The sequence below is a fragment of the Trichophyton benhamiae genome, assembly GCF_000151125.1.
Source record: "Trichophyton benhamiae CBS 112371 chromosome Unknown Abenha-G-c-176a04.f1, whole genome shotgun sequence".
NCBI classification, from domain to species: Eukaryota; Fungi; Ascomycota; class Eurotiomycetes; order Onygenales; family Arthrodermataceae; genus Trichophyton; species Trichophyton benhamiae.
The window spans coordinates 172,396-189,121 of NW_003315107.1; the positions used below are offsets into that span (position 1 = coordinate 172,396).

Here is a 16,726-nt window from a genome sequence, read left to right on the forward strand (position 1 = left end):
CTTTCCATCACAAAGTGAGGGGTATGACAGGCTTTGGATTGCAAAGGAAATGTGGGCGACTGTGGTTGGATTGTCGAGAACACGCGGGGCCACATCTTATCGACTCTAAGCGGAATGACTTCCAAGCAAGGCCTGAAATTCGTAGTTCGGTACTCAGCAACCGCGGAAAAACCGAGTAACTTTACCCCTGTCAGGGGTCGACTCGTCCTATGTTTGCGCAGCGACGATGAACACTGTGATATTGACATTCAGGGGTTGGAAGAGTACTGTGCGGAATCAATTCATATCAAACTTGACGGGGTATCATCCTACTATCAAAACCAGCCCCATGCTTCTAGAGGGAAAGCTCCCATGGTGACATGACTAATTGATGCTTGGGTGATGATGTCTTCATGCATGATGGCCAATAGCATGGCCAGTTTGACCGAATCCCAGCAGGTGAAGAATCCCAAGGCTGCCACCATGTTGTCTTCAAGGGGGAAAAAAAAAAAAAGAGCGGACAGTGCTGCACAAAATCAACAAGAGTGAAGAATCCAACATACGGTGAGCGTTCGATTGCAAGCTTTGGACGATGGTCATGGCGGTTTTATATGGCCCAGCACGGCAATAAACGCTGCAGCAGGTGATGAAGTTGGACCACTTGGCGCAGCAGGCACATCAGCCCCGGTTTTCTCATCTGCTGGACGCCTGGACGCCTAGATGCCTATCTAGCAGAATGAGCCACTGAGCGTTGCGAATTCCTGATCCCAACGCGGCCGATGCCGAAATCAATGCTTGATAGAGAATTTGACAGGGCCATCATTGGTCGCTGAACGGCCTAGATTAGTGATGGGCCATGATAAGCATTGATCCCGCTCGTACCAGGCACAGTTCCTCAATGCCCAAGTCGTTGATATCCTGACTCTGGCTTGACACTATTGGAAGTCGTTCAGGCGCGCGAGTTCGCAAGGCCACGTGATTGGTTAGTTTCCATAGGTAGTTAAGGTAACGGCCCTGGTGCACGGCTTTCCACCTGGACAACCTTGGGTACAGCGTAACTAACTAGTTTCAACTCGTTCCCGGGGGTTTGATAGAAACCCTCAACCTGGTGCTGCTGCCAAAGGCCTCTTAACCGTGAGATATACCCACGCACATCCTGTTGCAAAATAATTACTTCAAGCAATAGGATATCCGGGCACGAAAACTGCCCTTTTGTTGATTAGGCAGCGCTGCGGTGCTCTTTGCCACGAAGAATTCCCCAGTTCCGACAGGCTAGAGGCTGTGGGGCCGTACAAGGTTGATCCGGTAACAAAGGCGGCCGAGTTGTCGTCAGTCGGAGATACTAACAAAGTCTCCTTTCGGCGCCGTCATGACTACCCGCCAATTATACCCCAAAACCCAGCCCTACCTCGAGCTTGGTAACATTGATATAACCTTTGATAATTGATCAGCCATGAGGGTCCTTGCTAATCGAGCTTGAAATAATATTCCTCGGGCTTATTAGGGCTAAGGTATGCCACTTTCAGAAGTAGAGGCGATGCACCTCTCTATAGTTATGTATTCTAGTCACAGTTATTAGTGACTCTTCTATCTCATATATGCTCAGAATATTGAAATGCACATCTTTTCCTTTCTGGCTTAGACGTATTAATTGCAGCTAACCCAGTTCATGGTCTAGAATGACTAGGCTCTTTAGCACCCAGGCTGCTACAGGGTAGTTACTGTAAAGAAAGCAGCTAGCTATCATTTTAGTCGACGGAAGGCGAAGATTCCTTTTAACATCCACTGGAAATGTGAAGCTTGAAATCAGGTAGTTATATGAAGATAATTCCGGGAAGTTATACTAATAAGCAAGATTTAAACAGGCGAAGTAAGGTACCTTGGGGCAACTAGACGAGTGTGATTTGGCTTAATGGTTTCCTATTATAGGCATTTTTGTTTATCTGATGCGGCCCCACCGTGACACTCATCTGATAACCTTGATCAGATAAAAATAACTTTAATACGAATATTACATAATCTCTATAAACCTTCTTGACTCTTTTTTTTGGGTTTGAGCAACGACAAGCCTTGGAAACTCTCAAATCCCGATAATTAATGAAAGCGACCTAAGAACCAGAGCTGCGTGTGATTCCCACCAAGGTAAACCGAAAAAACAAGTTAGTACGGCAAACAATACCAACAGGAAATGTTGCCCGTTCCTTCATACCCCCGCTACAATGCACGAATACCGGTAAACAGCTGACCTTGCGCCTTTCCCTGCGCCTTTGCGTGCACCTGAAACGAGGCCAGTTCTCCTTGTTGGTGTTACACAGCCTCCGTATTTTTTGTGGCCGCCATGCGACGGCTTGACCCCTGATTTGATCCCACTCAGCGCGTCTTCCCTGTCGTATTCCGCCCATGCCTCGCCTTCTGCTTGGTTGTTTTGCAGCAATATCACTGCCAAGCTGACTAAGGAGACGCCCTATACCCTTTTCGGTCTCCGGCCAACTCAATATGCTGACTCAGCGGTTTTTTGGCGTACCGAACTTGTGTCTGAACCTTGCGTTGCGAGAAGGATGCCTCGATGGAGTTCCCGGATGGTTTTGGAGCCGAAGCAGGGCTAAGTGGACCGGGGGGGTTGGCATTCTTATTTGTGAAGGCCGACAGAGATACATATATCAAGGGCTGGCCTCCTATCTCATAACATAAGACAGCATGCATGGGAGCTTGTCCCCTTGGGCTTAATCAAAATCCTTCGTCTGGAAGAGAGTCGTCTGGGGCCAAGTGATTTGATATGGTCTTCCGGCTGGCTGTTCGCCATGGGTGCAGCAGCCATCACGGCCGGCGCGTAACGACACCGGCAACCCAACGAGCAATATGTGGTGATATACTCCGTAGATAGAATCAAGTCGTCGTCAGCAACGGCCGGCTATCTAGTGACGAAGCCTCTTCCCCAGGGTTGATGATCGTGTCTTTGTCTTGGTGTTGGGCGTTGGAAGGTCTCCTTGCGGTGCATAACTAGTTAACTAGTTAACTTCTCCTTTCGCCCGTAAGGCTGCTCGCTAACGGCCTTAAACAGCCCCAGGCCTGCGACGGTGACGATGCTCTTGTCTCCAGCATTTGCATTGCTAATAATAATAATATTAATGAAGGCCTGTCCAAGCCATGCTCTTTAGAAGCTGTTGGACTCACTGTCAGGCGCTGTCGTCGGGTTTCTCTCTCTCGTTCAGACGCCAGTTGGCGGTTCGCCTGTTGATATACACGGCCGCAGGCAGGATGACGATGACAAGATGGCGCATCTGACGGCATAGAAAACTCCTCGAGTCTCATATCTTGTAAGACCGTATGTGTAACCGACAGAAGATGCTCTCCATTGCTCTTGTTGCACTTCGCTGACCAGCAAGACGAACATAACAATCTACGGAGCAACACAACAGCCTAGACCAAGGCGAGAAGCTCCTCTGTGCCTCATGATCTAGTCTGAAAAGCAATATGAACTACTATCATCGACGGCTATCAGCTACTATTCCTGACTGCCGAAGCTCTGGCGGTGTCACGGTCGAGCCAAAGGCCGCAAGCCACAGAAACAGACTGCGAATGTTTATCTCTATTTGTGGTCGGCCACATGAACCCGGGAGTACGGAGTACGAGAGGAGCTCTATATAGCAAAGGCTAATAATGTCGTTTGTCCCATGGACTTGAGCATATGACCTGGTTGGGAGGATGGCAAAGCGATCGATCGATCGAAATGGCATCAGAGACCTCGTCCAAGGTTTTCTGCAGCGTCTCACAGTGCCCTCTGAATCTGGGGAAGACTTGGGGGAAGAGAGGATCAGGCCTGGGATTTACCATATGGCTATTCAGGGGCTTGCTGCTACAGCCAATCAGCCCCTAAACCGCCTCCCAGAAGTGCGCCCTTGATGGGTTTCCTCGGTGACAGGGAGAGCAGTCATAGGCGGCGCCACAGGTGGATTTAGCCTAGCCGGCCGCTCCCCAATTTTGAGACTCTGGTGCATAAATATTTACTTAAACCCGGGGAGTGCCGTCATCGAAACTACTCCAGTCATAGCTGGCTGTTTCGTCATCCACTCAACCTTTTGCCCTTGTAAGAGTCAGCCTCTTCCATCTCGAACGACCAAAGACCTTCAGAATTCTATCGCTACGGTTAACAGTTGATATATCGGTGTAATCGTGTGTATAAGTCGGCACGATGACGAAGAAGGTCCCCTCAATCGCCTCTTTCGGCTCTTCCAGCGAGTACCTTTCTCAGTCTCAGGCCAGCCTTCAGTACCGTCCGCGGGCCCTAGATGAATCCATCCACCATGAACACACCGAATTCAACCCAGGAGCCTATACCAGACCCTTCTGCGAGTTCATGACTAAAAACCCAACCATCTTCCACGCTGTCAACGCTTTCGCTGAGAAACTTGAGGCCAAGGGCTATATCAAGCTCACCGAGCGTGAGCCCTGGTGTCTCGCTCGCGGAAAGAAGTACTACGTCACCCGAAATGATAGTGCTATCATCTCTTTCGCCATCGGCAAGCACTACACCCCCGGCAATGGCATGGCTATCGTTGGTGGACACGTCGACGCTCTGTGCACAAAGCTGAAGCCACTCCCAACAGTTCCAAACAAAGCTGGATACGTCCAGCTCGGAGTCGCCCCTTATGCAGGTGCTATGAACTCGACCTGGTGGGATCGTGATCTCGGCATTGGAGGTCGAGTTTTGGTGCGTGACCCCAAAACTAATAAGGTCGAGAGGAGACTGGTCAAGCTGGACTGGCCAATCGCTCGCATTCCCACCCTTGCTCCTCACTTCGGTTCTGCCGCCGTTGGACCATTCAACAAGGAGACTCAAATGACTCCCATTATCGGGGTTGACAACTCGGACTTGTTCAAGGGCCCCGAGCTATCGACCAAGGACTCGTACGGTGGAGACCTAGGTACCGACAACTTTACCTCTACCCAGCCCAAGGGGCTTGTCAATGCGATTGCCAAACAGCTTGACGTAGACCACAGCACCATTGTCAACTGGGAGCTAGAGCTGTTCGATATACAGCCTGCACAGGTTGGTGGTCTAAACAAGGATCTTATCTTTGCTGGCCGTATCGACGACAAACTATGCTGCTACAGTGCCCATGAAGCAGTCCTTGCATCCCCTGATCACATGTCTTCCGGTATCATCAAGATGGTTGGCATGTTCGACGACGAGGAAATCGGCAGCTTGCTTCGTGGCGGAGCAAATTCCAATTTCATGAGCAGCGTCATGGAGCGGATCACCCAGTCCTTGTGCCGTGAAAGCTATGGACCCAACATTCTGTCTCAAACTGTTGCCAACAGTTTCTTCGTTTCCTCTGACGTCACCCATGCTGTCAACCCTAACTTCCTCAACGCTTACCTTGAGAATCACTCACCTCGTCTGAATTACGGTGTTGCCGTTTCTACTGATCCTAATGGCCATATGACTACCGAGGGCGTTAGCACGGCTCTCTTCCAGCGTCTTGCCGTCAAGGGTGGCTGTAAGCTCCAAGTTTTCCAGATTAGAAACGATAGCCGCAGTGGTGGTACTATTGGACCCATGACTAGTGCTAGAATTGGTATGAGAGCTATTGATGTCGGAATCCCGCAGCTGAGCATGCACAGTATCCGAGCCACTACTGGTAGCCTTGACCCCGGTCTCGGTGTGCAAATGTTCAAGGCCTTCTTTGACCATTTCGAGGAAGTCGACAAGGAGTTTGCAGACTTCTAAAAGCCTCACCTTGTTGTAAGGAGAAACCATCTATGCGGAGTTATTTTCCCGTCGATTTCGGTCAGACATCTACATTTCCAGGATCTCCCCCACATTGGTTTCAGCCTGTCTAATATAGGCACTTTCATTTTTACAAAGATAGCATAGCTATAGATACTGAATGAAACATGCATAATTATTTACCTAGAGTCCGTGGCCGTCTAATTATTGTCGCCATAGAGTGATGAGTGGCCCAAGTGGGAAATGGTCGATTGTCGCTGATAAGATAAGCTTAACGCACAGACCCACTTCTATCTTGAAATTCCTTATCGAGATTTTTTTTTTCCGGGAATAACATGCAATATTGCCTTCGCTTATCAACAACACTGGAACAAGAGAAAACTTGCTGGAAAGAAATAATCATGTCTGAAAAAGTCGATACCAAAGAGCCGGAAAAGCCCGTCCACACTATAATACTCGATGCAGGACCGCTGATCAAGAACATCCCTTCCGTCTCAACCCTCCTCTCACAGTCCCACGTCCTCGTCACCACTCCATCGATAGTTTCAGAAATTCGAGATCCAGAAGCTCGTCGCCGAATAGAAACTCTTTACCTCCCATTCCTTACTCAACGGACTCCGAAACCTACCAGTCTCAAAGTTGTATCCGAATTTGCTAAGAAAACTGGTGACCGGGAAGTTCTTAGCAAGAACGATTTGGAGATTTTAGCTCTGGCTTATGAGGTGGAATGCGAGAGAAACTGCGGAGACTGGAGGTTGAGACGAGAGCCTGGACAGAAGGGAATAAATGGGTCACCTCCGGCACATCTGATTGCAGCAAGGGATGCTGCGAAAGATGGCGAGAAACAGCCGGAAATCCAAGAAAAGCAGGAGGATATCGAAGAGAAACATGAGGTAGCAGCCACGGTAGAAGAGCAACAGCCAGATATTGCGGTGGAAGAAGTCACCCAAGAGATAGAAAATACGACAATCGAACCGAGTCTTGAAGCTGCTCCAGAGGAACCAGCTTCAGACCTTCCAGATAAGGATGCTGAAAACCCCGGTAACGACGACGGCGAGCCTATCAATGATGACGATGAAGAACAGGATGCTATACCAATAGACGAATCAGATTCTGACCCTGATGGTTGGATCACTCCCTCCAATCTGAAGAAACGACAGATTCGCGATGCCGCAATTGGTACAGCCGCACAAGAGACAAAAGTTATGCAGGTTGCCACTATCACGGGGGATTTCGCCATGCAAAACGTCCTTTTACAAATGAACCTCAACATTCTTTCACCCAGCAACATGCAACAAATTCGTCAGCTAAAATCCTACGTCATGCGATGCCACGGCTGCTTCACTGTAACAAGGGATATGTCTAAGCACTTCTGTCCCCGCTGCGGACAACCCACCCTTAACAGAGTCTCTTGTTCAACATCAGGCAAGGGACAGTTCCGAATACATCTAAAGAAGAATATGCAATGGAACAACCGAGGGAACAAGTACAGTATTCCCAAACCTATTGCTGGCACCGCCAATACAAAATGGAGCGGTGTTGGTGGTGGTAAGGGAGGGTGGGGAATGGGACTGATATTGGCTGAGGATCAAAAGGAGCACATCAGAGCCGTTACCGAGGAGGAGAGACGGAAGAAGAAAGGAAGAGATCTCATGGATGATGACTATCTGCCTTCCATTCTCAGTGGAGACAGACAGAGGGCAGGTGGGAGAATTAAGGTCGGAGCTGGCCGCAATGTTAATTCGAGGAAACGGAGATAGAGATGAACTTGGGAAGCTTAACGGCAATAATTATGATGATTTACGCATATGGGTATGATCTATAGACGCAAAAAAGGACGCTGCAATCAAGAAACATTTTAGTTCAGCTAGAATCATATGAATCCATAAATCTATGCTTCGTAGTATATATTTACAATACCGCGGAGCTTCAAGGAAGGAGTTCAAATCTCAAATATGAGCTCAAATAGTGTATATCCTATGGGATGCATTTTTAGTCCTGACGTGCCAAATCCGATATGAATCCCACAAATGTAAAAACGCCTTGCGCCTCCGTTTTCAAAGCCAACAATTTCACGATTTCGATTCTGGCAAAGAAGGTAAAAGTTAACAGACTACTCAATAGTATAATTTCACCGACCTAGGACTATTATCGAGTATCCACGTACCGGCTTGTTGGGTTAGAAGTAGCCCATAACGCTTCTTCAGGGTAACTCGTTGCCTGCAGATAAGACGAAATCAGTACAATGCGCAACGGCCGAACGATAAATCCACTACTCATGGACATGTGACTCACCTCGAGTACTTGTCATCAGGAGAGAATCTGGCTGGGTGGGCGGATTTGGTGACCTGGCCGTTGAGGACCTTCTTGAGGGTATAGACTCGCTTGCCCTCCGAGTCGAGTGTGTACATCAAATGCATGCTGCAACGCTCATTAGGTGGTGAAGATAGAGCAAAAAATGAGGGATAATTAGCAGTACTCACATTGCGACGGTTTCTATACCGGCCCCTTAACAGATATAAGTGTCTCCAAAGCAACAAGTTGATCGTGAAGCTCTTCAGCACTAACAAAAATAAAAAAAAATTATTTCTATGTCGCAACTCGGAACTTTGGAGAAAACTTTTGCCGCGCCGCGCACACTAAATCGGGACAAAAAGCTTCAACTTTTTTTCAACCTCGACAACAGCAACAAAACTGTCAAAACAAAAACAAGACGCTCTTCTTTGACTTACGAGAAGGGAATATGTCCTAGATATGTGGAAGCAGAATATCTAACATCTGCCCTGTTATTAGAGACTTATCTTGGGCTGAAGAAAAATATGGAAGTGAGATGAGAACGGAGCGACCCATCTCTAGTTATTGCTGTGAGTATATACCATTCTTCTACCATAATCCTTAATGGATTAGGATGAACTAGAGGAATTGCACCGTGCGACGATGATTACAACTATATCCGCTACCTAGATCATCAGCACTGATTTCTAGCTGTTGTCGATGATGGTGCTTTTGTACTACAACGGTATCTGAGTCACACGCTGCAATTTTTTTGACAATCTTGGTCCCTAGCATCCCACCTGTCATTGCCGGCTATTATGCTAACAACGTGGTGTCAAGAATACATAGGTATACAATACGGCCGGCGTCATGGCATCTTCTACCTTAGAACTGAAGACCGTTTGTCCGGAGAAGTCAGTTCCACACAATGGAGCAGCTAAGGGTCGACCTCGGCGGCCAAATTATAAACACATTCACCGGTTTCCCCTACCTATAACTGTTCACCCATTGCCCCCTTTAATACCGCACAACCCCCTTTCACTCCTCAGTATTGCTCTCTCATATCTCACCTTCTATATATCTCCGCCTCAGCCAATAACATGCTCAGCTTATTTTGACGCTTGTACCTCTTCTATCCAAGTTACAGATTCCAAGACCATCCGTATCTTATGGGAGATGGGTTTTTTTGGTAAAGGTAGCCTAAGTAGAAGCGAGCCGTCGTGGCTCGAACGCGAGAAAAAGAGAAGAGGGCTTATTGGCCAAAGCACAAGCGAGGAAGCGACAAGGATGAGGCGAGTAGAGAGACGACAATTCAAGCTGGAGAGAGCGAGAAAGGAGAAAGAGGCCATTGCTGAACAACTCAGAGCCGAGGGAAAGTTACCAGACGGGCCAGCATCAGATAAAAGTACATCAGCCTTAGACGACGAAGCAGCTCAGGAAACGAAAACTGCTGAAGGCGGTACATCTGCACCAAATGATGAACTTGCTGGAAAGACGACTACCAGTCGCATCAAGTCTGTTCGTTTCTCACCTACGGTGGAAGTGGCAGATATAAATGACGATATTGAGGTAGATGAAGAGCACCTTCAGCTTTCCAGTGAAGATGCTTTCTTCCTTTCATATGGCCTTGGTGTTCTTGATGTATATGATGATACCAGAAGCACAGTACTTAAACCTCAAGCACTCCTTGCCTTACTCCGTCAGCATTCATACTTCCCGCCTCGTGCTCCCTCTGCGGCGCCCGAACCGGACGACCGATTCATGATTTCATACATTGCATATCACCATTTCCGTTCCCTCGGCTGGGTTGTTCGGTCCGGAGTCAAGTTCGGTGTCGACTTGCTTCTCTATAACAAAGGCCCAGTCTTTTCACATGCTGAATTCGCTGTCAATCTTCTCCCGTCCTACAGCCATCCGTACTGGAAAGAGACTGAAGAGAGACGAGAGTATGTGGCTGCAAAGCTGAACCATACGTGGTGGTGGCTTCACTGCGTAAACCGGGTGCAAGCCCAGGTTAAAAAGAGCTTCGTTATGTGCTTTGTGGAGATCCCACCACCTACAACAGGTAGCAAGCCTGATGAACAGGATATTGGAGAACTCCTGAAGACATATCAGGTCCGGGAACTGGCCGTCAAGCGATGGGTGCCGAACCGGAGCCGTGATTGATTATATTGATTATATTGTATTTGTATCCTAATTGCATATATCACCGAGCAGCCTGTATTAGAAATGTAAACCACTCGTCTTCACAACTAGAAACATAACCATGTAACGATTTGTCCTGGCTGGTGTTTGAAATATCTGATACTCCCCCCTGGTTCCCAAAGCAGTTATATTGGATAAGTCAGCGTAGCGCGTTTCGTTCGCGTGGGAAAAAACATCCTTGCACCAACCGCGAAACTCCGAGGTTCTCGTAAATCTGCGACTCCGAAGAGCCACATACAAAACGGCTTGCCTGATCGTCTGTCTTTCTCAATTATGTGTCTGCAATGGAAACCGAGGAAGACAGTCTTGACTTGACTTACCTGAGAAGTGTAGCCTTAGGCGTCAATGTGAGTGCTGACAATCCCTGTCTTCTGCCTAGTTAACTACCACGGATTTTCATCCTAACTTCCAGTTTTACTATAGGAATCCCAGGCCTCGTTGAGTAGACAAGCTACTTTCGCTATTACGCGGCTCACATCGACAGCTGCGGGCTATGGTTCACTCCTTGAGTATGAAATGCTCAGCAACCAGTCTTTGGCTGTTGCAGAGAAACCCGCCAACTCCTCGTCCTCGAGTGTCATACAACAATCTGGGCAGTCGCTATACAAGACAGCCATGTCAAATATGAAATCTTCGGCAGTTCAACGGTCGGATACCACGCCAGAAGTTCAGGATAGGGAAATGTCGCCTTCTGGAAGCGCCTTAGGGGACACCCAGCCGGTATCTCAGTCGGTATATGAGGGTTTGTTAAATAGCAAAGATATAGATGGCAGCCCATCGGAGCAACCGTTTATAAATGCCATTGAGGCAGCAGAGGGAGGAACCACGCAAATGACGCTTCATGAAGGGGACACGGGACATGTGGACTTGTTTTCTGATGCTGATATCATAGCGGATGCTGCCAATCCTGACGAAGACCGTGGCTCGCAGGCCTCTGACTCGGGTCCGTCCTCTCCGACACGTTACGAGCCATTCCCAGAATCACAACGATTCAATACCAACACCCCAGCAATTCATCATGGACATATGTCGAATCTTGCAAGCACTACCACACCATCAACCCTTCGGAACCCTTTTGGTCCAGACAATAAAACACCAGGGTCTGTAATGGCTTTAAGCCAGCTGTTCAATGCAACGCAGGCCACCTCGTCCCCATCTACTCATATGCCTCGTTTAGAATTACCATCTGATATGCCATCACCAAATATTCCAATCCAGCGGCCGATGCGTAGCACCGTGCCTTTCTCACCAAGTTTTCTGGGTTCATCCATGTCTCGTCCCGACCCAATTGAACCGGAAACAAACTATATATCCATGAAAGAATCACAAGCTGAGCGAGAAAAACAGCTATCGAGACTAAAATCTAACTCAAATCTTGTTAATGGGGATGATGATCTATTTCAGGCTGAAGAATCTGCCATTGAACGCCGCATACGCCAAATGCAGTCTAAAAATGAAGTCCGAAAGCAGTTTGAAAATATCAAAGCTCCTGCAAGGGTGTCCACTCGCAAAAATTCCAAGCGAGATATTTCATCCTCACCACCTCTGACTTCAGCCCATACCACTGCCGGTAGACTAAAAGCTCTACAGTCTGTAATGGAAGACAATGGCAGGGAGGAAAAGGTTCTTGACACTGATCGAGGCGAAGATAGCGAGGTTGAAACTGAGCAGGAAGATGTTTGCATGATTCAACAGCTTCGCAGCTCTCAGCGGACTCAATCCTTCGCGGAAGAAGATAAGGAGAACGTTGACAGCGGTCCAGTTCAACATTCAACTCTCGCTGTTAGCACTCATAGTGCACTCTCAAGTGTCTTAGATCTCGATCAAAGTCCATCAAATAATCGCCGATCAAATGTTGGAGGACTTCACTCTTCCACAGAAACGAGTTCTGTCCAACACATACCTAATACAAAGAGAGGAGGACGCCCACCATGGGTCTTCCAACCAGAAAGGAGTGGAAATCCTCGAGAAGGTGTTCTTAAATCCGGCACTCTACGGAAAGAACAGGAAAATAATCCCCTAAGCCGTAGGAGCACGATGATTGAGACTGACATGGAGCCCAGAAAAGTATCAGAGCAAATACCTTCATCACCTCCACTGAAAGCCATCAACAACATTATCAACAGCCAGCATGATGCAGAGTATGGCTCTCCAGATTCGCAGCATTCGCCGTCACCATTACCGAAAACAATAAACCTTAAAAAATATTCAACACCTCATAACCCTGATACAGATGCGTCAAATCTTAACAATGAGTCCTCCATAACCTCTCGGGTCTTCGAAACCCCTTCCCAGTCCGCCCCTGAAAGGAGAAATCTCTTGCAAGCAATTCCTGAAACTAGTTCTACTGGCAAGCGGCATGATTTCGTTGAATCTACCAGTAATACTGACAGTCCAACGAAATTTGACGATGATATTGACGACATAGATGAGGACAATAATCTTCCTAACCCACCACGATTCAGAAACTCTGCAATATTAAAATCGCTTGGGTCTCAAGAACTGGCCGCCTCTCGCACTAATCGTCGCGCCCAAACAATTTTATCTAGCCCCAGTGGCCGACAGCGGAGGAGTATGACGGCTATTGCTTCGGATGAGTCCCCACGCCCTGCAGTTTCTGACATCCCGATCAACGAAATTCGCCTACTTAACACCGATGATCGGATTTTTCAGTCAATGATGGCTACGGTTGACTCGCCCATTAAAAGAAGACGCGGGAATGATGGGAAAAGAATCCAGGAGATTCTTCAGAATCGTCGGCACAACCTAACTAATGAGCTGAACAATGATATGCCAGCATATAGGCCTATTTCACCCATTGGGCCAATTGATGATGATACCCCTAAGACTCTTCAACGGGCGACCAAACAGCTACACGAACCTTCAAAGCCCCCTGTTGATGTAGATACGAATGATATTTGGGATTTTCAGCCATCCCCTCAAAGGCCAGTAGAAAAAACTGAACCTACGCTATCTACTGGCCTTCCTATCCTTCGGAAAAAGGCACAGAAAGCAGAAGCCCCCCGTTCTCGGAACAAACGCACAGTTATCGACGCCGTCGTTATTCACCTTCCATCTAATCCATCCTCATCTACACCTCTTGAACCCCTATCACGCACCCCCAGCTCACCCTCTCTCCGACCCCATACAGAGAGAAGTGATTCGATTCTCGACTTAACTAGTGATATGGGAAAGCTGAATGAGAACGTCATTGCTGCAAATCATATTTTTGCCTTTTTCAATGGTCGACCAGCCGGATATTACCCAGCTGTTTGCTTGGGTTCTAGTGATGGCGTTACGAGTCAGCAACTCCTTGTACGTTTTGACGATTCTGAGGAGGTAGAGAAAATCGACATTCGAGGAGCCAAATCCTTAGAATTGAGAATTGGTGATATCGTTAAGGTCAATCATCCGGATGTGCCTAAAGCTCCGCATTATGTGGTAGGATTTGGAAGAAAACTGCAATCTTCTTCAGAAGGTGCAGAAGTGAGCGCTTGGGATAGACAAATGTCTGACATTTATGGTCACACTACTGTCCGATTGAAACGGAAACTGACCAAGGTGGTTTCCAAAGGTAAAATCCCCCAGGCTATCACTGTGCCTATATCTAAGATATATCTGGATCAAAATCTATGGTCTCGATTTGGAGAACGCCCTTACTCCACCGAGTCACTACCAAAAAACCCGCAGGCAGCTGTACCTCAAGCAATGGAACAAAGTATGCATACCCGTGGCACCCAAGCTGAACAGACTCCTGTTGTTGAACCAGGCAGAGCTGGCATATTTTCCGGTATGACTTTTGCTCTTTCCTATACTGGAAATGAGAAAAGGGGGAAGCATATTGAATCTATGCTATCTGAAAACGGTGGGACTATCCTCAAAAATGGATTTGACCAACTATTTGAAACGTCTTCCTGGGAGTTAATATTGCCCACTGCCAAAGATGAAGAGCTTCATACCGAAGGGCCTCTAATGCTGACCCAACGTGCTAAGGAAATGGGATTTACCTGCTTGATCACAGACCAACACTCACGGCGCGCTAAGTACATGCAAGCTCTGGCCCTTAATCTCCCTTGCCTCGCCAGCCAATGGGTATTTGCGTGCATCGAGAAACAGGAAATCGTGGAATGGGAACCATACCTCCTTGCTGCAGGATCTTCCATCTTTCTTGACAACGCCGTCAAGTCACGAATTCTTAGACCCTATCATCCCTCTGAATCCAAATTTTTGGATGTCTTCACTACTCGTCCAAAGGTCTTCAGTGACCAGTATATGCTCTTCGTGGTGGGACGCAAGCAGGTAGCACAGCAACGACAGGCCTATGCATTCCTTACTTGTGCATTGGGTGCAGAACATGTTTATCCCGTTCAAACTCTCCAAACTGCTCTTGACATACTATCACAAGCCGACGAACTGCATCCCAAACCAAAAGGCTGGGTACATGGGCGCAGTAAATGGGATTGGATATATGTTGGCGATGAAAGTGCGGCAACAACAGCTCGCACGGCTCTATCTAAGCTTCCGTCGACCATCTTGAAACCTCCAGCACGAGGCCGTGCTCGATCTGTTAAACCATCTCAAGGGCAAGATGGTAACGACAGGAAGAGAACAGATGAAAGCGTTAAAAACATTAAGATTTTGGATAACGAGTTCCTTTGTCAAATTTTGATTCTAGGTCGATTGTTTGAGAGATAGCTGCGGTTATTCTTGAAATTCAGAGCCAGCGGCTCTTGCTTATGATTTATTGTTTATACGGCTTAATGATCATGCTACATGAATACCCCGAAAATTAGGTAGTAATGGAAAAAAAATATGTGAAATAGATGTCGATAGCTCCGTCTTATTGTACAATGAAATAAACCAGTCAAAAATATTATGAATACAATTCAAGTGTGGTGTCATCACGCCTTCACCTTGATCTTCTTCTTCTTTTTCTTCAGCTCTTTCATTTGTGCAACACGCTTTATCTTCTCTAGCTTGCGCCTCCAGGCGGTCCAGCGGTCCTTGCGCTTCCATTCCTGGACCGTTATTCCAGCTTTATCTGCCGCTCTTCCAATCTCCCAGTTCGCCTCACGGTGCATGTATCCGGATCGGTATGTGCCTGTCGAGCTGGACGCAACGAGTGTCAACTTGACAGGTTTGGATGAGTCGGCAGGTTCCTCCACGGGAGCTTCTTCTGTCTTTCTTGGAACAGCAACCATTGACAGCCGCCTTCGCGTTACAGCATTCTTTGGAGTGGGCAGCTTATCGTCCTTGTTGAAAACAACGCCGATATATTTTCTCTTCGGGTGACGCTCGGGATCCCGGTAGTACTGGACGTATCCCTTCTCAAGGGCGAAGATCGTATGGTCTCTCCCCATCCCGACATTTTCGCCAGGGAACCATTTTGTGCCTCGTTGTCTGAAGATGATATTCCCTGTAACCACAGCCTGGCCGCCGGTCTTTTTAGCACCGAGTCTTCGTCCTGGTGAGTTCTTTGCGTGCTTGTTCGCTCCGGAACCTTGCGAGTTGTGAGAGGCGTATCGGACCTGCCCGAGCTGCGAGATAATAGATGATGGTTGCGGTCGTAGTCTGGACTGTAGGAGAGAGGATGTAAGGGCTCTGGAGACTTGGAGATGCGGTCGACTCGAGGTTTGGGCTGTGCACTGCGCGAAGACCCCTTCGAGGAGCCTCACCGGCGCCCTCAATTGCGGTTTTAGCATGGTATATCCAGTGGTTCGAGAAGAGCTACTCGAACGCACCCTTTCCTCAACCTTCGGAGACCGTGGTGCTGTCGAGATAGAAATCCGCTGCTCGCTGTCGACCGTTTTTTTTCATTCCTTGCGTTGAAAAGCTTCAAAAAGTCCGATTTTTGTGTCACGTGACTGGTCCGCGGCCCATCAAGCTTATCGGCGATGGAGCAACGTGTTTAGTTCAACGACGGGCTTCAATCATTATACTCGATAACTACTCGACGGCTGACAGTCAATCCACTTGCGAGGGACTCTGGATAGCTTGCGGACGTACAACCCGGGATCCCACACTCGGACTGAGAAATGGTCAGCCTGCTCCGGACAGCCCTGCTTGGGCTTCTCTTCTTTACCACCGCGCAGGCTCAGTTCCAGTTCTTCGAGCAAATGTTTGGTGGTGGCCAACAACACCACGAATCATCAGGCCACGGCGGCAATGTACCAAGTGATAGCGCATGGTATCAGAATGCTTACAATGGAGGTGTGTATTCGATCTCTATATTCTGCTATACCAGGACCCGTTCCGCTAATCTATACATCTTTCAGCTCAATGTTCAAATTATCTGTGCCCTGGCACTCTAGCCTGCGTTGCCGTTCCACATCACTGCCCTTGCGCACATCCTAGGGTTGAGGAGAAGTTTGAATTTGGGGAAGGAAGCGCCATATGTGCTTCCAAGGGCGGTTTCAAGGCCGGCGAGACAGCTCGGAAGATAGAGCTCGCGCGAAAAGGGCTACTATGAACCCGCTCACGGCCTCTTCTTCTTTGAATTCATATACGTCAGGGCATTACCATGGGACGATGCCATTA

At 48.0% G+C, this 16,726-nt stretch overlaps 5 protein-coding genes across 5 annotated transcripts; 4 read left to right on the plus strand and 1 right to left on the minus strand.

The window, feature by feature from the left end:
- Positions 1-4,171: 4,171 nt before the first annotated feature.
- ARB_06983 (uncharacterized protein) lies at positions 4,172-5,710 on the plus strand (the record flags this gene model as incomplete). The annotated part of the gene is made up of 1 exon (XM_003014375.1): positions 4,172-5,710. One exon carries the CDS (start codon positions 4,172-4,174, stop codon positions 5,708-5,710), a length of 1,539 nt encoding a protein of 512 aa, XP_003014421.1.
- Positions 5,711-6,045: 335 nt separating this feature from the next.
- Positions 6,046-7,470, plus strand: ARB_06984 (uncharacterized protein; the record flags this gene model as incomplete). The annotated part of the gene is made up of 1 exon (XM_003014376.1): positions 6,046-7,470. The coding sequence occupies one exon, from the start codon at positions 6,046-6,048 to the stop codon at positions 7,468-7,470; it is 1,425 nt and encodes a 474-aa protein (XP_003014422.1).
- A 1,384-nt stretch (positions 7,471-8,854) lies between these two features.
- On the plus strand, positions 8,855-10,150 carry ARB_06985 (uncharacterized protein; the record flags this gene model as incomplete). Its single annotated transcript, XM_003014377.1, has 1 exon — positions 8,855-10,150. One exon carries the CDS (start codon positions 8,855-8,857, stop codon positions 10,148-10,150), a length of 1,296 nt encoding a protein of 431 aa, XP_003014423.1.
- A 555-nt stretch (positions 10,151-10,705) lies between these two features.
- ARB_06986 (DNA damage repair protein (Rad9), putative) lies at positions 10,706-14,884 on the plus strand (the record flags this gene model as incomplete). Its single annotated transcript, XM_003014378.1, has 1 exon — positions 10,706-14,884. The coding sequence occupies one exon, from the start codon at positions 10,706-10,708 to the stop codon at positions 14,882-14,884; it is 4,179 nt and encodes a 1,392-aa protein (XP_003014424.1).
- A 206-nt stretch (positions 14,885-15,090) lies between these two features.
- ARB_06987 (uncharacterized protein) lies at positions 15,091-15,891 on the minus strand (the record flags this gene model as incomplete). Its single annotated transcript, XM_003014379.1, has 1 exon — positions 15,091-15,891. One exon carries the CDS (start codon positions 15,889-15,891, stop codon positions 15,091-15,093), a length of 801 nt encoding a protein of 266 aa, XP_003014425.1.
- Positions 15,892-16,726: the final 835 nt, after the last annotated feature.